Source organism: Asparagus officinalis, chromosome 6 (assembly GCF_001876935.1).
Source record: "Asparagus officinalis chromosome 6, Aspof.V1, whole genome shotgun sequence".
Classification (NCBI taxonomy): domain Eukaryota; kingdom Viridiplantae; phylum Streptophyta; class Magnoliopsida; order Asparagales; family Asparagaceae; genus Asparagus; species Asparagus officinalis.
In genome coordinates, this window is record NC_033799.1 from 4,429,032 (window position 1) to 4,455,262 (window position 26,231).

The following is a 26,231-nucleotide window of genomic DNA, read 5'->3' on the forward strand; positions in this document are numbered from 1 at the left end:
TCGCATTTGCAAATTTTCATTTTGATATTTCCAAATTTACCCTCGAAACCTCCTCAACATTAGATTTTTCTAGGCCTAATTCATTCTAGTATCCAGTTGACTTGCAAGTATGGATGGTTGGAGAACTGGGGTGGAAAACTCTAATGTTGGAGAAGCGGCCGGGGGTAGAAAAATCCAATTTCCGAAAACTATGGGTAAATTTGCAAATATCAGATTTTGGCTTAAACCTATAGCATGTATGATTTGGGTGTATATATGCATGAATCGTTATTTCTTGCAGAAGGGGAATATGCAAACTTAAAAATCATGTAAAATCAGTTGGATATATATCATGTAAAGTCATGTAAAAATCAAGAAACAAACAGAGGATGCAAAATTTTACAGCTCAATATAACCTGTTATCTCCCTACCAACCTAGTAATAGAAGCATTAGCTGATAAATTCATATCAAATGTCGACGACTCAGTGTCACTCGAACTCTTTTCTGCAGCAAATGTTGGTTGTCTCGGCAATGCCTGATCAATAGTCCCACTCTCCAACATTACAACCACCGCCGACATATTTGGCCTATCGTTTGCTCGGTCTTGTACACACAAGAGACCAACATTCATGCATCGTGATACTTCAGTCCATGAGCATGAGTCTCGTATTGATGTATCGATAAAATCCATCGCGTTGTCTTCGTTCCATGACTTCCATGCCTGCATCATAAAAAATGCTTTCCCTTTTTATCAATTGACTGACAGAGTATAATACATTGCATATGTACACACATTGGAGGTTATCTATATAATACTTACGTAGGATAGAAGGTTAAGATAGGATTCAGGATGATGAAATGTGCTGTTTCTCTTTCCGCTAATGATCTCTAGAAGTAGTACTCCGAAGCTGTATACATCTGATTTTACTGAGAATAGCCCATGCATTGCGTACTCTGGAGACATATAACCACTGCAGTAGTTCATGATCAATATATTAGTCAAAATTTTGAAAAAAAAAACTTTAGTCTTAGGAGTAAAGAGTTAAACTTACTATGTTCCAACAACTCGCTTTGTGTTTGTTTCATTGTCATGGCGTCCAAAAATCCTCGCCATGCCAAAATCTGAAATCTTGGGGTTCATCTCTTCATCCAGCAAAATGTTGCTAACTTTGAGATCACGGTGGATAACTCGTAGCCTTGAGTCCCTATGCAGGTAGAGGAGCCCTCGAGCAATCCCTTCAATGATATTGTATCGCGTTTTCCAATCTAGTAATCTTTTTTTCGTCGCATCTGTCAAAAAATTTTAAGTTATTATGCCAGACAGATCCAATTGAATGTATGATATATCTGATTTGCCTATAGTGAAATTATTTACCGAACAGAAAAGCATCTAAGCTTCTGTTTAGCATGTACTCATAGATCAAAATCTTTTCTTCTCCTTGAATGCAGCAGCCCAAGAGCCTAACGAGATTTCGGTGTTGAAGCTTGGAGATTAGTATAACTTCATTCTTGAATTCTTCAGAACCTTGGCCTGAACTCCTCGACAGTCTTTTCGCAGCAATGTCTTGCCCATCAGCAAGTGTACCCTATAAAAGAAATAAATTTAAAAAAAAATCACCATTGTCCAAGTCACTTATAATGTTTCAAGTGATTTGTCATGTACGAACAATCAATGCCTTAATCAGCAATCTACAAAATCTATGTGACCGACTATTAATTAGTATTGAAAACTCTGTATGGCGAATTTCAGTTTTAAGCATAGTTTTTTTTTTTCCTAAAGCGCAATCTATTACTTTGAAATCCAATATTCAGAACTTCAAGAAACTAAAAGTCTAAAACTAAAGTGCTAAATAAAACTTTTTCTATGTTAAGACCAATAATGTATTCTGAAGAGTTTCTTTCCCCTTCGAAGTACCATAACAATTGCATCATTACAAAGACTATAGACTAAAGTGAATTAGATTAAATGAAGGATCTAAAACTTTGGCCCTTTGGAAAAAGAGCTATGGTGATGCTGATGGATCATCCCTAAGTCAAGAATCAAATCCATTTTCATCACATTGAAGCTTAAATTCATCTAAGTAATAGCTTGATTTAGGCAGTGAAAGGAAGACTAACCTTATAAACTGGACCAAATCCACCTTCACCAAGTAAATTTGATAGAGAGAAGTTTCCAGTGGCGGCGACAATTGAATCGAAACTTAGTAAAGGGTTCTTTCTATCATCTCCCTCTTCTCTAAGTTCAAATGCGCGATCAGAGTACTCATTTGATCCTCCATCTCTAGCTTGATTGCGAACCGTGGTCCTCTGACCCTTTCGCAATTTAATGAATGCTGATATAAGAAAAAACATAATACATTAATGCAAATGAAATGTTTCAAGTACCAAACTCATTCTAACGGGTCTAATGCTTTTACCTCCAACCCTCTTTCTGTGTTTGCAAGCAAGGTATATGCACCCAAGAGAAAGAAACACTACCAGAACAACTACCACTATGATGACCACCGCATTATTTTTCTTCTTCTTGTCTGCGTATCGCATTAAGGTAAAAAGAGTTCTTAAGATGTAGGATGAGGTAACGAGAAAAACAATAATCTGAAAAACTTGGGCTTCGAGATTTTGTACCTAGCTCTGAACCGGCAAGCCTTAGATATAAATTCTCCCCTCCACTTGAAAACATATGAATATCCACTAAATCGACACCCCATTTCAGGCATCCAATACCCGTTACAAACGAGTACGCCTTGCACGAACAATTAGCCAAACAAGTCTGCTGACATTTACCAATTTCGACGACACTTTGATCCCAATCAGAAATATCTGGTAGTTTCACTCCTTGTAGCATCAAGAATCCATCTTGCTCTCCTTTATTGACGTCGCTAATATTTCTCTCGCATTGTAACGGCGTCCTTCGGATGCATCCGCTCGTCCAATTGCCATTGCTCCACTCATTCTTTGATTTTGGTACGAAACCCTGTAAACATGAGCATATGGGGCTGTTGCTGTCGGTGCAGCTGCCATAATTACCGCATTTGTTGTAGAATTCACATTCTTGTACTGGTTCTGCCCAGTACTGATACCATTCCTGTGAAAATATCCAACCCGCGGATGTTAAAGATTTGGAAATAAATTTTGCAGGGCATGAAGAGAAGCAGAAGTTGCTAGTTCTATGGGGGATGCCGCAGTCTGTTGCAGATATTTATTTTACGAAAACAACAATAAAATTCTTGGACCAGCCTTAAAATTTCACAAACCTGAGTATCATTCTGCCAGATCATATGCTTCAAAATCCCCTCCCAGGTCATAACATACCTATGCGAAGCATTAAACGCCGAATAATAAAAATACATCTTGCCCTCCTGCTCAAAATTACTAAGCTTAAACCCATAAATATACATAGCCACCATCCCCTGAACCCCAATGAAAACCTGCCCATTCCATCTCCCAGACCGCCACCTGGGTTTCGTCCCCTCCCATATAAATATCTGCGTCGACCGATCGGGATCAATGCCCATCGAGTAGTTTCCTAATCCAGGATCGCTTCGACTCTTCCACGATGTAAACAGTTGGTTCACATTAGTCTGTAAATCTAGCCCATCCTTCATACCCGGCAAGTACGTATCAGTTGGATGATCGAAACTCTGCCACATGACTTCTGACGAATCGGTAAGCTGGAGATTTCCACTGTCTAATAACTGGACAGTCATCTCGTCGGAACTTGTAGAGGTGCTAATGTTCGATGACCAGAGAGTTTTGTTCTCTCCGTTGACGAGGATCATGTTTCCATTTGTGGATATTTTCAGGGAGCCAGACCTGTCGAGGACCGGAACCTGGCGGTTGGCGACCCAGAGGACAGTGTCAGTGGAGAAGTTGTGGTACCAGATGCCGATGTAACGGTTTGCGGAGCTCTGCGGGCTGAAGAAGCCCAGTTCGAAGATTTGGCCCGAGGAGATGAGGGTGTTGCCATCAGTTAGAGATTGGCCTGGGACTAACGTGTCTGTGGATTGTGATGCTAGGAAGAGAGAGAAGAGAGGGAGGAGGATCAAGAGAGAATTCATTGGTGTCATGAGCTTGAAGAAATTAACTGGGGATATTGCCTCCGTAATTGCTGATATATCTATTAAGAGAGAGAGAGAGAGAGAGAGAGAGAGAGAGAGAGAAGATTTTGTTGTATGTTTTCTGAAAGTGCGGTAAACATTAATGATTTCTTTCGCGTGTTGAAAATAATGGAAGTGAGAAAGTGGCAAAAGAGCCGTCAGGTTTGAAACCAAACTGTCCTGGTCAGAGAATATTTAGAGGAGCAAATTGGACTTTTGTTGGTCTCCATCCGTGTAGTTCTTTGGAGAATAGTGATGGGTATAAGAGACCCCTCGTATTTCATTAACAAGGACTTAATTGAAATATTTCTATCAGCTTGATAGAAATTTCTCATGAGGCAGGCCAAAGCATACATCTCAGCATGCACACAGTCATTATCGAAAAAACTAAGATGTATAGTCAAGGGACTAAAATGCATGAATGGTGGCAAAAGAAGAAAAAGAAATTGGAAGACTTGGAAAATTATAAAGTGGAGGGTAAGTGGGTGAATCTTCACGATCACTTCATGGATTGGGCATGTGTGCATTTGGTTGACTGATATGAGTTTTCTAGAAGATAGTATTTTAGTTTTTGTTTGAAATGTATGGCCATGGGATGTGATGCATTGAGCTGCTTTGTGTACAAATTTGTTGAATAGTTTGTTTAAAATATGATCAGATTATATCATCAAGTTGGAAGTCTTTATGTCCAAATCAACTATTAGGAGGAGGGTTTTTTTTTTTGTTAGTCTAAGGTGTAGACCCAAAGTTCGAGACAAGAACTGGAATAAAAAAGACAGAAAATCGAGCAGAAAGATCCACGGTCGACCGATCCGGTCGACCGCGAACGTGCACAGGAGCTGGGAGAGCTTGGATCAGGTCGCGGTCGACCGGGGCGGTCGACCGCCAAAACCCTGTAGGAAAACTGCTCTCGGGTTTTGCAATCGGTCGACCGCGTCGGTCGACCGCGCGTATTTTTGGCAGTTTCCTGTTCTGTTTAGGAATCTGTTTCAATCAGGATTCTATATATATACCCTAAACGTTTTAGGGTTTGAATAACATCAAAAAGAGAGCTTTTTGACTGCAAAGAGAGAGAGAATCTCAGAGAGATTAATCTCTTATTTGAGAGCTTGTATTTTCTTCTTCAATTAATAAAGAGATTGTGTGGTGTGGCTCCCGAGGACGTAGGCACGTTGCCGAACCTCGTTAAATATGTGTGTTCGTCTCTTTTACTATTTTTGCAAGTTAGATCTTTATTTGTGGTATTATTCCTACTTTTCTACTTTCAACACAAGGTCCGGAAGGGCAAGGGTTCGATTGATTGTTTCGAATCCCTAACAACTGGTATTAGAGCTTCGTTCAGCAATTTGTGTGAAAGCCATGGCAGAGGAAAGCAAATCAAAGATCGAGAAGTTTGACGGTTCAGACTTCGACTGGAAGTCGCAGATGGAGGACTATCTGTACCAGAAGGATTTGTATCGCCCGTTAATGGGCAAGGAAAAGGAAAAGAAGAAAGAGGAGTCAGATGGTGATTGGGAGGTACTGGATAGGAAGGCTCTAGGGCAAATCCGGTTGTCGCTCGGCAAATCAGTAGCCTATAATATTCTGAAGGAGAAGACGACGGTGGGGCTTATGGAAGCGCTCGCGAAGATGTACGAGCAACCGTCGGCAGCAAACAAGGTGCATCTAGTCAAAACTCTTGTCAACCTCAAGATGGCAGAATGATGGTCCTTCACGATGCATCTCAACGAGTTCAACACGATTGTTGATCAACTTATCTCCGTGGACATCACGTTCGATGACGAAGTGCAGGCCCTTCTACTACTATCGCAGTTGCCGGATAGTTGGGCAGGTTGTGTGACGGCAATCAGCAATTCGGTGGGGAAAGAGAAGTTGAAGCTGAATGAGGTTGTTAGCATGATTCTATCCGAGGAGGTTAGAAGGAAATCGTCCGAATCAGAAGGTTCAGGTTCAGCCCTAAGTTTCGAGCAGAGAGGCAGAAGCCAGAAGAAAGGGAACCAGAATAGGAATCGATCGAAATCAGTGAAGAAGAGGCCGAACTCGAAGGTTAGGTCCATCAAAGGGAAGTGTTGGAACTGCGGCCAGGAGGGCCATATGTCTTCGGTCTGTAAAGCACCAAAGAAGGATGCAGGTGAGTAGGAGGCTCATATCGTGCATGATGTCTTGATCCTTGCTATGGATAGCGATTCTGATTCTTGGGTCATCGACTCAGGAGCTTCTTTCTACGCCACTGCTAATAGGAAACTACTTCAGAACTATGTAGCAGGGGACTTTGGTAAAGTATATTTGGGGGATAATGAACCTTGCAATATTGTTGGAAAGGGCGACGTTCAGATACAGATAAATGGCTCTAAGTGAAATTTGAAGAATGTGAGACACGTGCCGAAACTGAAGAGGAATCTTGTTTCGGTGGGAAAGCTTGGAGCAGAAGGCTACGTTTCGACATTCACCGGGGATTCGTGGAGAATCTCCAACGGTACTATGGTTGTTGCCCGAGGCAATAAAACAGGAACTCTCTACCTCACTTCACATGCGAGTGACACCCTCGCAATTACAGCTGGCAAGGAGAGTACAGATATGTGGCACAACAGGCTGGGACACATGAACGAGAAGGGGATGAAAATTCTACATTCACAAGGAAAGCTAACCGGGATCGACACCATGGAAGTCGGGGTTTGTGAAGACTGCATCTTTGAGAAGCAGAAGAGGGTTAGTTTCCAGAAGGGTGGAAGGCCACCTAAGGCTCAGAAGCTAGAGTTGATTCATACAGATGTATGGGGCCCAGCTAGTGTGTCTTCTTTTGGCGGTTCGAGATACTACGTCACCTTTATCGACGATCACTCAAGGAAGGTGTGGATTTACTTCATGAAGCACAAGTCAGAGGTGTTCAAAATCTTCAAGAAGTGGAAGGCCATGGTCGAGAACGAGACAGATCTGAAGGTGAAGTGCTTGAGATCAGATAATAGTGGAGAATATGAGCTGGAGGAGTTCAAGAGGTTCTATGCTACGAATGGGATTCGCTTAGAGAGGACTACTCCAGGGACGCCGCAGCAGAACGGCATTGCAGAGAGAATGAACAGGACCTTGATAGAGCGTGCGCGGAACATGCGACTACATGCAGGTCTGCCTAAGACATTTTGGGCGGATGCGGTGCATACGGCAGCCTACCTGATTAATCACGGGCCATCAGTTCCATTAGATTTTAGGATTCCAGAGGAAGTTTGGAGTGGAAAGAAGATAAATCTCTCATATTTGCGGGTATTTGGTTGCGTGACTTATGTTCATATCAGTGACCATGTCAGGGACAAGCTAGAAGCTAAGTCACAGAAGTGCACATTCATTGGATACGACATTGATGAGTTCGGGTATCGCCTTTGGGATGAAAAGAACAGGAAGATCATCAGGAGCCGGGATGTGATATTCAATGAGGGTGGGAGCAGCATTTCAGATACAGATGGATCTAAGTACATGGATATAGAGAAACTTCCAGACAGGGGAGATGATGTTTGTTCTGACCACAGAACGGATGAGGCTCCAGGTGCAGAAGCTACTACCCAGGGCGTGGAGCTTAGGAGGTCATCCAGGGTACCCAAACCAAATCCCAAATATCTCTCGTCACTTGATTATCTACTCTTAACAGATAGTGGAGAGCCGGAGTGTTATGAAGAGGCAGTGTAAGTGAGTGAATCTCAGCAGTGGGAGCATGCGATGCAGGAGGAGATGGATTCTCTACTCACTAATGAGACATAGGAGTTAGCCCAGCTACCTGCGCAGAAGAAAGCCTTGCATAATAAATGGGTCTACCGGGTCGAGCAGGAGAGTGATGGAAACAAGAGATTCAATGCCAGATTAGTCATGAAGAGGTTTCAACAGCGGGAAGGAGTAGACTACACGGAGATATTTTCCCCTGTTGTGAAACTCACAACCATCAGAGTGGTGTTGAGTTTGGTAGCTGCAGAAGACCTCTTCCTTGAGCAGTTAGATGTGAAGACTGTCTTTCTTCATGGTGACTTGGATGAAGAAATCTACATGAAGCAACCTGTTGGCTTCATTAAAGAAGAAAAGGAAGAGATGGTGTAGCAAGCTCAAGAAGAGCTTATATGGTTTGAAACAGGCTCCAAGACAGTGGTATAAGAAGTTTGATAACTTCATGCAGAACAATAGCTACAGAAGATGTAATTCGGATCATTGCTGTTATTTCAAAAGGTTCGAGTCCAGCTTCATTATTTTGTTATTATATGTTGATGACATGTTGGTAGCAGGACTGTGTTTAGAAGAGATAAACAATTTGAAGAGACATCTAGCAAAGGAATTTACAATGAAGGATCTGGGTGCAGCGAAGCAGATTCTAGGGATGCGAATCAGTAGGGATGAAGCTGAAGGGACATTGAGATTGAGCCAAGCTGAATACATTGAGAAGGTACTTCAGAGGTTTAACATGCAGAATACTAAAGTTGTTAGCACACCTCTTGGAAGTCAGTTCAAGCTATCTGAGGAGCAATCACCTAAGACAGATGCAGATAGAGAGTATATGAGCAGGGTGCCATATTCTTCGGCCATTGGGAGTCTCATGTACGCGATGGTTTGTACGAGGCCGGACATCGCCCATGCAGTGGGAGTTGTGAGCAGATTTGCAAGCAATCCAGGAAAGCAGCATTGGGAGGCCGTAAAGTGGATAATGCGGTACTTGAGGGGAACAACGAACAAGCCACTATGTTTTAGGAGGAAGGAGTTGGTGCTGCAGGGATACGTGGATGCGGACTTCGCCGGTGATCATGATACGAGGCGAAGCATCACGGGGTATGTTTATACCTTAGCGTCGACAGCAGTGAGTTGGGTCTCACATCTGCAGAAGATTGTGACTTTGTCTACAACCGAGGCTGAGTATGTCGCGGTGACTGAAGCAAGCAAGGAGATGATCTGGTTGAACGGGTGCTTGGAAGAGTTGGATCTGAAGCAATGGAGATGAGTTCTTTATTGTGATAGCCAGAGCGCTATACATCTTGCCAAGAATCCAGTATATCATGCCAGAACGAAGCATATCGACGTCAAATACCATTTTATACGCTCGCTAGTTGAGGACGGAAAGTTACATTTAATGAAGATTTTGGGGAGTCAAAATCCGGCGGACATGTTGATGAAAGCAGTCGCCATTGAGAAACTGGAGTTGTGCGCAACTTCAGTTGACCTTCACGAGTAGAAGACGAAGGCGGAGCCACACTACGAGGATCGGCGAGATCGCCGGGATATTGTTGATTGAAGGAAGAATTTTTTCGGGGAAAAGATACATGCGAAGAAGGGGAGAGTTCGGGTGTAGACCCAAAGTTCGAGACAAGAGCTGGAATCAAAAAGACAGAAAATCGAGCAGAAAGATCCACGGTCGACCGATCCGGTCGACCGCGAACGTGTACAGGAGCTGGGAGAGCTTGGATCAGGTCACGGTCGACCGGGGCGGTCGACCGTCAAAACCCTGTAGGAAAACTGCTCTCGGGTTTTGCAATCGGTCGACCGCGTCGGTCGACCGCGCGTATTTTTTGCAGGTTCCTATTCTGTTTAGGAATCTGTTTCAATCAGGATTCTATATATATACCCCAAACGTTTTAGGGTTTGAATAACATCAAAAAGAGAGCTTTTTGACTGCAAAGAGAGAGAGAATCTCAGAGAGATTAATCCTTTGTTTAAGAGCTTGTATTTTCTTCTTCAATTAATAAAGAGATTGTGTGGTGTGGCTCCCGAGGACGTAGGCACGTTGCCGAACCTCGTTAAATCTGTGTGTTCGTCTCTTTTACTGTTTTTGCAAGTTAGATCTTTATTTGTGGTATTATTCCTACTTTCCTACTTTCAACACAAGGTCCGGAAGGGCAAGAGTTCGATTGATTGTTTCGAATCCCAAACATTTTTCCCATTCAATTTGTTATAGATATTTTCTTTTGTTTGCTATTCATTCTTTCTTTCTTTCTTTTTCAGAGAAGAAGAAGGCTTTATAAGCGGAATAGTTCTTTTTTTTATAATAATAATATTAGGGAGACGTGTGTCAAGAATTAGAATTGAACATGGGAATTCTAACTACCCACTCTGATTCTTTACACTTTAGTAAGGTATAAGGGATATAGAACTTAGTACATAAGAAATATAGAACATCAGAAATGGACCTGTATAGACATAGGACATTGCATTGTCTTAGATTTTGTTTTTCAGACTTTGTTTGCAGTTTTAAGTCTTTAATGTTACTATATACTTTACATCATTAACCTTTCGGTTTCTCCCCAAAAAAACTTGTTTTACTGAGTCATCCTATCACAAACTTACAACTCTCTGCGATCTGCTTGATGATTCAAAATATTCACAAGTGTAATATCTACAACCAATCCTTCCAATAATGTAATACAAAACTTATATCCAAATAATTCATGGTAGCCGTGAAATCCTATCGTCCTGTTAGTGTAGTGAATGAAACGTGACCAGAGCGTTTAAGATCAGATGTCGATGTATCAGTTTCACTTGGTGTTTTCTTTGCAGCAAATGTTGGTTGTCGCGGCAAGCCAAGTCCACTACTTCCACCATCCAACATTGTAACAACCAGTGACGTAGTTGGCCTATCCAATGCTTGGTCTTGTACACACAATAGACCAACATGTATGCATCTCGATACTTCACTTATTGGGCATGAATCCCTTATAGATGGATCGATAAAATCCTTAACGTTATCTTCATTCCATAGCTTCCATGCCTACACAGATACATAATCAAACATTTGGAAGAGGGAGAATTTTAGATACGGGGTAAATACAAGAAACTGCCTTCATTTATATCCTATTTTTCAAGCAACCACTTCATCCAAAAAAGTTCAATAAAAACCCACCTGATGTATGATCATCATAAAAATCGGTCAATTTTGAAGCTCAGAAATCTTTGCAGGTGCCTACTCAAGTGCAAACATCAATGCATGCATTTGAAGAACAAAAATCTATTACAAAACTAGTAGTTCCATTAACAGTCATAGATAAGGTGTGTTTACTGTTGAACTTTTTTGATGATGGTGTTTCTTGAAAACAGTGTATAAATGAATTTAGATTCCTGTGATGTACCCATAGATATATCCACATAAGTATTCCAGTACTTACATAGGGTAAGAGGCCAAGACAGAATTCAGGATTTTCGTATGTGCTATTTTTCTCTCCGCTAACAATCTCAAGAAGCAGTACTCCAAAGCTATAGACATCTGACTTCACTGAGAATGCACCTTGCATTGCATACTCTGGAGACATATAACCACTGCAGTTATGCATCACACTATAAGCCTCTTGGTGCGTAACTTACATAAAATCCTAAGAATCTTCAGGAGCAAGATCTTACTATGTACCAACAACCCGCTTTGTGTTTGTTTCGTTATCATCACGCCCGAAAATCCTTGCCATGCCAAAGTCTGATATTTTGGGGTTCATCTCTTCATCCAACAATATATTGCTAACTTTGAGATCTCGGTGGATTACTCTGAGCCTGGAATCCCTATGAAGATACAAGAGCCCTCGAACAATGCCTTGGATGATTCTGTATCGTGTTTTCCAATCTAGTAATCTGTTCTTGTTTGTATCTGCACCCAAAAGTTCAAACTTATAATGGTAAATGGATTTTGTGAATGTGAATTTGATATATGCTTGTATAGTAAAATTAGTTTACCAAAAAGAAATGCATCTAAGCTTCTATTTGGCATGTATTCATAGATCAGTATCTTTTCTTCTCCTTGAATGCAACATCCCAAGAGTCTAACAAGATTCCGGTGTTGTAGCTTGGATATTAGGATAACTTCATTCTTGAATTCCTCCAGGCCTTGTCCTGAACTCCTTGACAGTCTTTTTACAGCAATTTCTTGCCCACCAGGCAATGTGCCCTACAAAAAAACAGTACGCGCACTTTTAGCAATTTCAGATAGTCATTTAATAAAGTTTACTGAACATAGATATTATTTTGCTTTACTAATCTGTAAACAGTCTCAGACTTTTTGTAGATAAGAATTACTGAATATATTGAAGGGGAAAAAAAACCAAACACACCCAGTATTAAAGAACCTGAACACTGAATCAATCAAAATAACGGGAATGAGAGGGCGTATAAGAATGAGAAGATTCATATTTTTTCTAATCCAAAAATTTTAAAGGAAAACTGAAGAGTCAAAATTTCTGCAATTTGAAGCTAAAGCAATTACAAACCTGAAATACGTTATGGTCGATTAGATGAATCTTGTACTAAAAGGACAGGAAATCTTTGGAAGAAGAAAATTTTAACTTATCAGTACTAGTGCAATTAGACTTACTGAACATTGATGAGTTTTTTCTGCAAACAATTTTCTGCGAACAACATTTGGAAACACAAGAATATGTAGTTATCAACCAATATCCTCATTAGAACAATGTATTGTTGGTTTTGGATGTGTGACGATTAAAACCTGAAATGAAATCAGCAATAAAGCTGAAAAATCCAGCTCCGGTCGACCGACAGGCTTGGACCGGTCGACCAAAAAGCCTGTAGGAATCGAGCCCAGGAAGTTCGCTCTGGTCGGTCGACCGACACAAGCTCATCGGTCGACCGACGCGAACCCAAGAATATATAGTTATCAACCAATATCCTCATTAGAACAATGTATATAGTCTCAAATGCTTTATCAATTACTGTTTTTATATGATATGATTGACATTTGAGGCAACTTAATCTATTTCTTAGCTTTCTTTTTTGGGGAAAGTTAGTCATAATTATCAGAAACAGTGAAAGCTAACCTTATAAACTGGACCAAATCCTCCTCTGCCAAGCAAATTATGGAGAGAAAAATTTTCAGTTGCTGCTACAATCGAATCAAAACTAAGTAAAGGTGAACCTTTGCTCTTTCCATCCTGATCTTCTTCTCTGATTTCAAATACACTGCTAAAATGGTCATTTAATCCTTGACTGTGGCTGTTTTGCAACTCAATGAAATCTGGATAAAAAAATAAAAAAGCATAAATATTTACATATCAATGAGAAGAAAAACTACAAACTAAACTGCTTCATACGATCCAAATGCTTCACCTTTAACTCTTTTTCTGTACTTCATCACTAGGTAGATGCATAGCACTGAAACAACCATTGCTGAGACAATTATCCCTACGACAATTGCTACCGTATTTTTCTTTTTCTTCTTGTTATCTGAAGTTCGAACATACTTGATTTCAAGCTACAAATAACACAAAATAAACTTAAAATAAATTCATGCCCGACTTACTCAGTTCTGAACCAGCAAGCCGAAGATAAAAATCATTTCCTGCACTGGACAACACATGAATATCTACCAAATCTACACCCCAAACCAAACACCCAATACCCGTTACGTAAAATAAGCCTTCAAAACTATTTTCCTACATCTTTTCGGCATCCGCTGATACCATTCGCATCCTGATACAAATCAGAAGAATCCGGCACCTTCAAACTCTCCAACTTCAAAAACCCATCTTCCTCTTCTAAGCTTTCGTTGTTGCTATTACTCCTCTCACATTTTAACGGTGTTCTTTTAAAACACCCGTTACTCCAATCTCCATTACTCCATTCTTTCATTGATTTTGGCACAAATCCTTGCAAACATGTACATATAGGATCATTCCCATCTTCACAAATTGCACCATTGCCACACTTATTGTAAAATTCACATTCTTTACTAGGTTGTGCCCATATGTTAGACCAAGCTTTAGTGTCATTATCCCAAACTCTATGCTCTAATATACCATCCCAAGTTAGAACAAATCGACGATAAACATGCCCAGGTGGGTAAAAGAAATACATCTTCCCCTCCCTCTCATAGTTACTAACTTGGAATCCATCAATATAAAATGGCACCATATATTCAATACCGATAAATACCTGTCCATTCCAACGACCGGTCCTCCATCTCAGCTTCGATCCTTCCCATATAAATATCTGTGTCGACCGATCAGGATCCATGCCTATCGAAAAATTCCCTGCCCTTGGGTCTTCGGTATTCTTCCACGAAGTGAGCAATTGGTTCTTGTTACTTGCAAGATCAAGCCCAATCTTCATTCCAGGTAAATACGTGTCAGTAGGATCGTCAAAGCTCTGCCAGATGTAGGTGCGCGAGTCGTTAAGCTGTAAGTTGCCAGAATCCAATAGTGTAAGTGTGGTTTCATTTGGGGATGTTGATGATGTATTAGATGACCAGAGGATGCTGTTTGTGGAGTTAAGAAGGATGAGGTTTCGTTGAGGAGAAATTTTCAGCGAACCCGAGCTGTCTGTGAGCGGAGTTTCGCGGTTTGCTACCCAGATTACAGTTTTCGGAGAGAAGTCGTGGTACCAAATACCGATATATCGGTTGTTCGAGTTATTCATGCTGAAGAAACCGAGCTCGAAGATATTGCTAGAGGATACTAGGGAATTGCCATCTGTGAGGGAGATTCCTAGAGTTAAGGTGTCTGTGGGTTGTGATAGGATGAAGAGAGAAGGGAGGTAGAGAATAATGAGGGGGAGGATGGGGATAGAATTCATAGTGACATGAGATTCAGAAGAAGATGGTGAAGTTATTTTCTTAGTTTTCTTCTTGTTGAGCGCTCTCTCTCTCTCTCTCTCAAGAGAAATAGCTGACAGTGATGTATTTGACCCGAAATTGGTGTTAGTCTAAGTGCTGAATTCTTCTCCCTCTGTCCTCTTATTTATTTACTTTTTTTTTTTTTGGTGTTTGATTTTCGTTGATTAGGTAGTTGTCAATGGCTCTTAAAGTCTGAAGTGTTGAATTCTTCTCTCTCTCTGTTTTTTTCGTTGTTTCTTTCTTTTTATGACGGTTGTTAAAAATGCTACCGATATTTCCCTCACATAAGCTTCCGAAGTCTACGTTCAGCTGATAGCACAACATACAGTTCAACGATCCTGGTAACGGTGGCAAGAAAAAGAAACCATGCAAATAATTTTACAGGTACGTATCTTATCTACACTCAAACAGTCAAACAGATCAACAACATAACACCAAGATATTTATGTCGAAACCCTCAGTAATCGACCTAATTCTTCAAAAGAAAGCATAATCTGCAGTATCCGAATGTTCAATTACAGTCATAAAATTCTATGGCCCAGAATGTGCTGAGTGTTTCGTTGGAGTTGCGGAAGCTAGATGGGTAAATTATTTTAGTTTTTGTAGGATTGAGAATGGAAGAAATAGAAGGGAAAATGAGAAGATGCTAAGAACTTGAAGTAACTTTGTATGAATTGCTTAAGGCTTGATTACAAAGCTTACATTCAAAGCCTTTTATAGGCTCACAAGGAATTCACTAGAATGCTTAGATTTTTCATGATACATCAAGTTTCTAGAGAATTCTATATAATTCTATTTTCTACGTACATCCATGCTTAATATATCTAGTTTCTAGATTATTTTAGTCATTTCTAGTTTACATGCTTTTTACAAATATTCTAGATTTTTCTAGAATTATAAATTATCTTCTAACATGTTAGAGATCGGATGTTGGGTTACACAATTTAGGGGGATGTCGAAAAAAGTTCGAACCTATGGGGCTGTTCAGTATGTTGCAATCTTAATGCAGAAAATGTCATATGTTGCAGGAAATTGACCTCAAATCCGTCATTTAGATATTTGCATGTTATTACAGGAAATATATTTCCAGATCCAAATCTAATTTTTTTTTATTCCCGTAAAAGATCTAGGTTCATTGCAAATGAAGTGGTTATTTGTCTCAAAACTGTAAAAAGGTCTACATTTCCAATTTGTTTTAACTAACTTGATGGCGTGACATCAAGACAAGGACTCCAGTTACATTCCCAACTAATTCCACTAGAATAGAAATTTGTTTGCAGCATTTGCCGTTGCAACTCTATTTCCGGTCAACGACAGGCGTTTTGTGAAAACTCAAAAAGTTAGTGTGCGTGCTTGAGTGACAGTTTTAAATGTTAAGGGGGTTAGCTCAAAATGTGCCAAAATGTAAACCATCGGTGTTCTTGGATCCGCAGCTCCATAATTATATTAGAGAAAAACTACTATCAGCTCTGATTGTGGTAACAACATATCATTTCCTACTTCTTTTAAATTGAAGTATACACCCTAAAGTATCAACTAACCTGAAATTCAACATAATTGGCAAAGAAGCAAACAAATGGTAAATAAAATTTTGCAACACAATGTATACGGCTTATCATCGAAGTTACCTAAGCTACTATCTCCCGATCAACGTAGTAGTTGAAGAAATGTTGCCCGAGAGATTTTGATCAGATTTCAACGACTCAGTCTCACACAGACTTCTATCTGCTGAAAAAGTTGGCTGCCTCGGCAACACTTGATCAATATCAGTCCCATTCTCTAACATCACAACCACAGACGACATATTTGGCCTATCGTTGGCTCGATCTTGCACACATAAGAGTGCGGTGCTGATGCATCTTGATACTTCGGTCCCTGAGCATGAATCCCTTATGGATGTATCGACAAATTCCATAACGTTATCTTCGCTCCATAGCTTCCATGCCTATACCAGCCAGATTTCTCCTTTTATTGATTGATTGGAAGGAAAACTATAAGAAAGGAAAGCTTAAACTTACATAAGGCAGAAGGTTAAGGGAGAATTCAGGATGGTGGTACGCGCTATTCTTCTTTCCACTCACGATCTCTAGAAGCAGTACTCCGAAGCTGTAGACATCGGATTTAACTGAGAACAGCCCGTGCATTGCATACTCTGGAGACATGTACCCACTGCAACAGAATCATAGTCGATATTATATTGAAAATTATTAAAAAGAACTTTACTTCGTTTTCCCTGAAAAAGGTGAAATTTCCTTTAAAAAATATATATTATGAAAGGTCCATAGAGTGAAAAACAAATCATATCTTGGTTAGAGATACTTTGGGAACGTTGCGCTTTATATGCTCGCTACCTAGTCTTAGGGGTAAGAATCAAGCTTACTATGTTCCAACGACTCGCTTTGTGTTTGTTTCATTGTCATCGTGCCCAAAAATCCTCGCCATGCCAAAATCTGAAATTTTGGGGTTCATATCTTCATCCAACAAAATGTTGCTGACTTTGAGATCACGATGGATGACTCTTAGCCTTGAGTCCCTATGTAAGTAGAGGAGCCCTCTAGCAATCCCTTCAATGATTTTGTATCGTGTTTTCCAATCTAGTACTCTTTTCTTTGTCGGATCTGCCAAAAGTTTTTAGTTAATTACATCAAACTTACCCAATTGAAAATATGACATGTCTGATATATGTGTACAGTAGCATTACTTACTGAAAAGAAAAGTATTTAAGCTTCTATTGAGCATGTACTCATAGATCAAAATCTTTTCTTCTCCTTGAACGCAACAGCCCAAGAGTCTAACAAGATTTCGATGTTGAAGCTTGGAGATTAGCATAACTTCATTCTTGAATTCTTCAGAACCTTGCCCTGAACTCCTTGACAGTCTTTTTACGGCTATTTCTTGCCCATCAGCAAGTGTACCCTATTAAAGAAATATCTAAATCATAGTCTATTGAACGTATAAACAATCAATGCCTTCATAAGCAACAGATAAACAATTAATCTTAAGTCTTTTATTGATTACCATCTGTGTGAATACGGATTAGTATTGAAGCCTCTGCATAGTTAATTTCAGCTCAACCGTAGATTTCTTTTCTTTTTGTTATGGTGTTTTCAGTCGCCAAATTATGATCCCTTGTCAATAACAGGCAAATATCCCCTGTTACGCACAATTCAGTCAACTCGACCCATGGGACTGCCAGGTGATGTAGGACGCTTAATCTGAGTTGGAGTCTATTTAGATTAAGAAATATAGATTAGGAAATAAATTCAATTTTAGAGTCAAATTAGATTAGGAAACAAAATCAATTTTGATTCATAATTTGTTTCCTCTATTATAAGATTTTAGAGTCAAATTAGATTAGGAAACAAAATCAATTTTGATTCATAATTTGTTTCCTCTATTATAAGGGAGTCTTTTTAGGATAGAATTTGATACTTTTTTTTATAATTCTAGTCTTACTAGGAATCTTATTTGATACTTTCTATTTTTATAATTCTAGTCTTATTAGGAGTCTTATTTGTTTTTTTATTTAAGAAGAGTTATGTAACCCCAAAGAAGAATAACTTTTCATCAATAAAATTTCTCTTTTCAATATTTTCTTCGTGGATTCGAAGATCGTTCTTTGTGGATTCAGAGAACACCCTTGGTGGATTCCGAGGTTATCACTTTCGTGCTGCGTCAATTAGTATCAGAGTCTTGTTCCTCTAATCCGATGGCAGGTGATGAAGCCCATATTTCTCGAACTAAGTTTGACGTGTTGAAGACCGGTGTTAATCAGATGAAGATTACCTAGAGTGACTTGCGTCGGCAGTGGAGCGTCTGAACATGAGAGGAGTTCGAAATCGCGTTGATGGTCGCCAACGACATGATTCGACTCCACATGATGAATTCAACAATGACAATGACCCTAAGCAAGACCTTGGAGTTGGGAAGAGTACTAAAGAAGCAATAAAGAAAGAAGAATCACCTCTAGAGCATAATATCTTCCGCACGAGGTGCACTATGATGCAGAAGATTTGTGATGTTATTATTGATAATCATAGTAGAAAGAATCTTGTCTCTCGACGTATGGTGAATAAGTTGTTAGATATTTTGTTAACAAAAGGCATTTTTGCCTTCATGAATTATAATAAATATTGTAATTAAAACATGCAATTAAAATATGTGTAACGGATATATAATTATGGGGAACGTTATAAAATTTATGACGAACGTTACAGAATTAATTACGGGTTTTGTAACGTCTTTTCCAACCCTATATATATATCCATATGTTGAGCTCAAAATAATAAGGAAAAATATACAACAAGTTTCTCTTGTTTTTCTTCTCTCCCCTACATATTATTTTCATCTACATCTTAGTTTTATTTTATGGGCAACTTCCTTCATCTGAGCTGAAGCTCTGCACTCTCGCCCGAGTGTAGAGGCCGGCCGTTTCCGGGGGTTTTTACTGCTAGGGGGAGGGAACCATCTGCGCCAGGGCGATAGGCGGGTTCTCAATCTTCTAGGGCAGTGAATACACGACTGCTCCCGTTCAGGCCAGTTTTAATTGTTTTTAAATTTTCGGATTTATCTGCATGCTATAATTTTTAATTATTTGATAAATTTTCAACAATCTAGAAGATTGAAATGTTTATAGCTTTCGATTTAAATCCGGGAAAATAATTTTTAAAGTTACTGTTCATTCGAGACAGCACTGTTCATCCGATTTAAAAAATAAAAAAAATAATTTTTTTTTTACTATTTCTGTTCGCAATTTAATCAGAAATTGCTGCTCATTATAAAATGAAAAGTACTGTTCATAAAAAAATTGTTACTGTTCACAAAAAAAATGTTACTGATTCATTATTTAAAATAAATACATTTTGTAGTTAATGTTTCTGTTAATTTAATTAACTGCCAATTAATTTTAACGGTTAATTGCAATTAATTGTTTAAATTGCTTTAATTGCTTTTATTTGATTATAATTAAAAACTAACTGTAATTAATTACAAAAGCGTGTAAGTTTCTTGTTAACCGACCTTTTTAGCAACACTTTTTAGGTCAATCTACCTTGGTATATCTTTCTGTTGTTGTATGAGGAAGATTTATATAATATGACCAGTGAAACTTATTAGAAGCTAAAGTTTGTTTTCTATGCTTATCAAAAAATATCATTAGAAATGTCATGATTGCATAATAATTAAATTGTATAAGTACAATTGCCTTGGCTGTAACTTTGCAATAATTGAAGGATGGTTTCCATTGTTGCTCCACTCTCCTTTGCAGTTGTACATAATAGAATAATTTTTCTTACCTCCATGTTCAAGTTCGTATATTTGATTTCACCTTATGTTTCTTGAACTCTTGATCAAATCAGTTTCCTGATTTGATTTGTTTTGAACATAATCTATTGGGTCATTAATTAGCTTCTGCTATGTACATTCATTAAGTCAGATCTGAGTGATGCTCATATAGATATATAGTTGACCTTAATTGGAAAATAATTTGAAATATGCACGCATTTGTAATGTTCAATGAAACATGCCCAGTGTATATTTTTATTCTTAAAAAATTTCATATGCTGGTTTTGACAAGAAAATTTCATATGCATGGTTTTGACAAGAATAAAGAGAACAAACTCTGGATGCATAGATGCTTTGAAATATCTGGATTGTTTTTTTTTTCATGGTTTAATGCTTTCATTTCTTTAATCTATCAATATGGTGCCTTCTATTAATAATTTCATACTTTGGAGTGTTTATGCATCTAATAAGCTTAGTACAGAAGGTGGTAAAAGTGAATGCAGATTTGTTCAGCAACTTAAGTGGCAGTTGTCTGTAGCAGATGAGTTTTTACTCTCAAGACATGAAAATCATGAGGTTCGAACATCAATAGGTAAACCCCTCCTCGGCCTTATCCAACATATGTTTGCAGTATAGTTGCTAGGCAAATTAAATGCTTGCAGGAAATAATTTAAAGTTTCTATATACTGTTAAGGAACAAAAACTCATTGAGTGAACCGATTCAAGTTTTCTTGGATTAGTTGGTGTCTAAGGCAAGGTTTAAGGGTTGCGTAATGCGCTCTGCAAGGAACGAGGTACTTAATTGATCTTTGATCAACCTCTATTACTATCCTTACCTGGCTAACTACCCGGGTAAAACTTTAATCTTTTCACTTTAGGAGTTTTTGGTTTGGAATAAGAGGACCAGAATTATGAGAATAATTCATATGCATTTATTTAATTACGCTTCTTGCATCATATATTGCCTAATGATAAATGATCAATATATGAGCGAACCAAATCAAAGAGGTGCATCTTTTAAAATTCTATTTTATATGGTGAATTATATTATTCAAATGTAAAGTTCATCATTTTTATTGCATTTTGATGAATATTGCAATAAATGCTCATATATCTTTTTAGATAACTTGCATTTTTTACATGATTAATTACAAGGTTTTATGCAAGAATGCACTTGTAAAATTTAAAGCACGTATGTACAAATATTATTATTATTATTATTTGTATAAGAGGTGGTACTAGAAAATGGCAACATAAATTTGGAAGGTCTCCTTTGTAGACAACCAATTTAAATTTGGAAGGTCTCATTTGTAGGCAACCGATTTAAATTTGGACGGTCTCCTTTGTAGGCAACCAATTTGTAACCTCTTATAATAGAAGAATTTTAAAAATTTTATGCATTTGAATTATGAAGTATGAAATGTATTTTAAGATACGAAAATATATTTTAAGATACGAAATCCTATTATGCTCTGCATGTATCTATTATTAATTTCATTCATGTATGTGCATATGCATAACTGCAGAATTTTTAGTTCCACATTAGTTTGAAATGTTCAGATATTAAGGTCAATCTCTTCAGACATAGACTATGATCTTTTATGATCATAGATCATGACCTAATGTCAATTTCAAACAATATGATGGACTAATTACAAAATAAGAACTTGATAAATAAATACAACGCCTGCTAGGCAAAGTTATGATTCTAGACTTTGTAAAGTCTGTGAAAAGAATCTTGATGACCCTTTGACTAAGGGATTATCCAGGAGTGTGGTTCTGGATTCATCGAGGGAGATGGGGTTAAGCCCATAGATGAGGTCACTGACAGCGGCAACCCAACCCTTATTTGGAGACGTAGTCCCAATGTCGGTTCAATGTGGTAGAAACAAGCTGGACAAGTGACTCTCGTGTGGAGCATCGACCTAGATATATTTATATATCATTATGTAGCATTTGCTACTACCCCTTCTCTATGATGACGATGCTCTTATGATACAGCTGGCTAGGCTGAGTTTTACTCTTAATAAGTCCAACGCGTGTATTGTGGGGGGTATTAAATAAACAGCTGTAGTACCCTTTGAGGACTTACCTACGTGAGAGGAACCGTGATGGTCGCGGTTGGGGGGGCTGGGCTAACCCCTAGAAACTCTCATGAGTCGGTTTATTGTGAGCATGGCCTTTAACGCTCAACCCGCTTTGCTCAATAGATGAAGCGTATTGTGTGTGTTTTCATCAATACCTGATTAAAGGGGCCTAATTCAAGGCATAGTCCATTATGTCCCTCAGGTGGCGATGAACTCACTAAGGAAAGGTTCAAAGCCGAAAGCTACCTCTCCCGAATTCACGATACGAAAGGTTGCCCAACCTATATTTGTTTTATGTTTTCTTGATTTATTTATTGATTTCTGAGTCTTCAGTCAATATTGCCTTTTGGGGGGACTGTTAGATATTTTGTTAACAAAAGGCATTTTTGCCTTCATGAATTATAATAAATATTGTAATTAAAACATGCAATTAAAATATGTGTAACGGATATATAATTATGGGGAACGTTATAAAATTTATGACGAACGTTACAGAATTAATTACGGGTTTTGTAACGTCTTTTCCAACCCTATATATATATCCGTATGTTGAGCTCAAAATAATAAGGAAAAATATACAACAAGTTTCTCTTGTTTTTCTTCTCTCCCCTACATATTATTTTCATCTACATTTTAGTTTTATTTTATGGGCAACTTCCTTCATCTGAGCTGAAGCTCTGCACTCTCGCCCGAGTGTAGAGGCCGGCCGTTTCCGGGGGTTTTTACTGCTAGGGGGAGGGAACCATCTGCGCCAGGGCGATAGGCGGGTTCTCAATCTTCTAGGGCAGTGAATACACGACTGCTCCCGTTCAGGCCAGTTTTAATTGTTTTTAAATTTTCGGATTTATCTGCATGCTATAATTTTTAATTATTTGATAAATTTCCAACATAAGTTAGGTTTGAAGACAGAGAAACACTCACCTCTCTACCAGATCGACTGGATTCACAAGGGTAATGATGTGCAGAACGATGAGATGTGTCATGTGCCTTTTTCTATTGGTCACAGGTATTTTGATGATGTGTTATGTGATGTGGTTGAGATAGATATTTGTCATATGTTTTTAGGTAGGCCATGACAATTCGATATTGGAGCTACCCACAGAAGTAGAGATAATGTTTATATCTTCAAAAAAGATGACGTCGAATTGTACTTCTGCCTCTTACAGAAAAAGAGCCATCTAAGATAAAAGCTACTAAGGAGAAGAAACCTTTGGTGGCAAACAACGAGGCTTTAGCAAAAAAGTTGAAGCAATTTGAAGAGGTCTATGACTTGGTTGTAACTAAAAAAGAAGAACATGCCCCTATCGAAATTCCTCCTAAGGTGCAAACAATCGTTATCCATAAGATTCATTATGGTGATATGATAGTGAAGATGGATGATATACATGATATTCTCAAAGTGGTTGAGAGTGATATTATACATATTGATGTTGTCCCGATGGAGGAGAAGGATAAATTAGAGAGTGAGACGGGTTGAGAGTGATATTATACATATTGATGTTGTCCCGATGGAGGAGAAGGATAAATTAGAGAGTGAGACAATTGATGATATGTGTGAGATGTTGTCCCGATGGAGGAGAAGGATAAATTAGAGAGTGAGACAATTGATGATATGTGTGAATTGCTTGTTGGAGGGCTAGAGATAAAGGAGATGAAAGAAGTGTGTATGGAGTATGACGCGGGATTTTCTTCTCTAGAAGCAAAGTTGGTGAATAATTTTAAAAAGAATTTAATGATACTTTAAGCACTAGAATACAAGAAGCAACATAGAACATATTTTGTGGAGTTTTTGAAGTCAATTGCACATCCACTTGCCGCCAATAAAATACATATGATGTCGGAAAGAATAATATATGAATTAGATTCAGAAGAAGTCCTAGCCGAGAACGTAAAAGAACATATGGAGAAAATTAATGCTAAGTACAAGACGGATGCTGATCGATGCAGGTTAAGAAAGATATTTATCGATGAAGTTACTATTCAAGCAAATATAAGCTCGAGGTCGAGCTTCTTTTCAAGCAGGGGAGACTGATGTAGGACACTTAATCTGAGTTGGAGTCTATTTGAATTAGGAAATATAGATTAGAAAATAAATTCAATTTTAGAGTTAAATTAGATTAGAAAACAAAATCAATTTTGATTCATGATTTGTTTCCTCTATTATAAGGAGTCTTTTTAGGATAGAATTTGAATTTTGATTCATGATTTGTTTCCTCTATTATAAGGAGTCTTTTTAGGATAGAATTTGACACTTTTTTTTATAATTCTAGTCTTACTAGTTTCCTCTATTATAAGGAGTCTTTTTAGGATAGAATTTGACACTTTTTTTTATAATTCTAGTCTTACTAGAAGTCTTATTTGATACTTTCTATTTTATAATTCTAGTCTTATTAGAAGTCTTATTTGTTTTTCTATTTAAGAAGAGTCATGTAACCTTAAAGAAGAATAACTTTTTATCAATAAAATTTCTCTTTTTAATATTTTCTTCGTGGATTCGAAGTTCTTCGTAGATTCAAAGATCGTCCTTTGTGGATTCAGAGAACACCCTTGGTGGATTCCGATGTTATCACTTCTGCGTTGCGTCACCAGGGTCCCGATCTAGCTGATTTGCCGAGTTGACATCACCCTGGGTCGACTCGAATGGCGGTACTTGTCGGTCCTCTCGTCAGAGACGACTCGCCACAAGCTTACTCAACTAGTTAATTAGCCGGCAACTCACGGGAACCGACTCAAAAGGCGATACTTCTCGACACCCCTCGATACAAACCAAAAAGCGACTTCGACCTCGAACCCCCTGCTGATAGCGTGTCGACATCATATTAAATGCTTTGCAGGCGCCATCATTTCTCCATCCCCGATATTATTTATGGCACATTGGATCACGTCGGCTTCGTACGCCGCCTATCCCATCTCATTAATGCCAAAGTGATCGTGCCCATCCCGTGACCACTCCACAGTCGACACCTGTAAAGTCGATGCTGACTCAGCCGCCAGCTCAAACTCAGCCGAAAGAGTCCAAAATACCTCTCCTACATGACTATAAAAGAGAAAACTATTCCCGGCGAAGGTAAGCAATTTTTTCTGCATCTTTTCTCCATTCCATAGCACTTAAGAACTGAGATAGTTCATCTTTTTCCCCGATCAAGTACCTTGCTAACTTGATCGTCGGAGAAACAACGGGGGAAACAGACCCCGCCCTCTTACGAGTTGCTACTTGTGCAGGGAAGAACAACTCAACTCAAAACCAGATATTCAGAGAAGTTAGCGGTCCCTAATCAACTCAGTTCATATTAGTTTACCTGTGTGATTTCGAGAAAAAGTTTTATCTATAAAATTCAATAACAACAATGGATGCAGATGAAACAAGCATAAGTTTCAGTTGGTTTTCCTCCACATGATATAAGAACAGGAGTCTACTATCAATATCTATAAGTTGGCATCATTATGAAGAGTATAGATTAAAGTGGATTAGATTAATAAATGAAGAATTTTTGTCCATTCGAAAATAGCTGTGGTGATGTCAACGGATCACAAAATCTATGATATAAAGCCAACATGGTGGAGCTCATTCACACATGTCACCAAAACCTGTTTCATCTCTGGCTCTGATATTGAACTTATTCACATGTTTAACAATATGCATCATTTTTCTTCATATCCAAGCTTAAATTCATCATGAAAAATACAGTGATAAAGGAGGTAGACTAACCTTGTAAACTGGACCAAATCCACCTTCACCAAGTAAATTTGAATGAGAGAATTTTCCAGTGGCACCGACAATTGAATCGAAACTAAGCAGATGACAGTGTTGGCTCTTTCTATTTTTCTCCTCGTCTCTAGCTTCAAATGCACCACTGGAAAAACCTTGATCAGTAACCGTGATCCTCTGGCCCTTTCGCAATTTAATGAATGCTGTCAAGGAAATCATGAGACATCAATGAACACAAAAGAATTCGAGCACAGTTGTCCCAATAATTCTAATGATTTTACCTGTAACTCTCTTCTTGAAAACAAGGTAGATGCATCCAAGTGAAATGAACACTGCTAAAACAATTATCACTATGATCACAACCAAAATCTTCTTCTTTTTCGTAGCTGCATATCAAAATTAAGGGGATAATAGTTCTTCAGATATGCGATGAGGTAACAAGAAAATCATTTATTTTGAAGGGTTACTTGCAGATAGATCCCCTACTGTCACCCAATTGTGGATGGAA

At 38.5% G+C, this 26,231-nt stretch overlaps 3 protein-coding genes across 3 annotated transcripts; all 3 read right to left on the reverse strand.

Moving 5' to 3' along the window:
• Window positions 305-13,461, reverse strand: LOC109844787 (G-type lectin S-receptor-like serine/threonine-protein kinase B120). The gene is made up of 14 exons (XM_020413917.1): window positions 13,141-13,461; window positions 12,852-13,048; window positions 11,758-11,968; window positions 11,434-11,671; window positions 11,202-11,352; window positions 10,508-10,807; window positions 3,235-4,257; window positions 2,606-3,065; window positions 2,398-2,508; window positions 2,099-2,313; window positions 1,356-1,566; window positions 1,033-1,270; window positions 801-951; window positions 305-701 (listed from the first exon to the last, which is right to left on the reverse strand). The coding sequence occupies exons 1-14, from the start codon at window positions 13,196-13,198 to the stop codon at window positions 399-401; spliced, it is 3,867 nt and encodes a 1,288-aa protein (XP_020269506.1). The 5' UTR covers window positions 13,199-13,461; the 3' UTR covers window positions 305-398.
• LOC109844788 (putative G-type lectin S-receptor-like serine/threonine-protein kinase At1g61610) lies at window positions 13,459-14,604 on the reverse strand. The gene has a single exon (XM_020413918.1). It carries the CDS (start codon window positions 14,602-14,604, stop codon window positions 13,459-13,461), a length of 1,146 nt encoding a protein of 381 aa, XP_020269507.1.
• Window positions 16,121-26,049, reverse strand: LOC109845305 (G-type lectin S-receptor-like serine/threonine-protein kinase B120). Its single transcript, XM_020414543.1, has 5 exons — window positions 25,724-26,049; window positions 17,350-17,560; window positions 17,025-17,262; window positions 16,663-16,813; window positions 16,121-16,589 (listed from the first exon to the last, which is right to left on the reverse strand). Exons 1-5 carry the CDS (start codon window positions 25,940-25,942, stop codon window positions 16,281-16,283), a joined length of 1,128 nt encoding a protein of 375 aa, XP_020270132.1. The 5' UTR covers window positions 25,943-26,049; the 3' UTR covers window positions 16,121-16,280.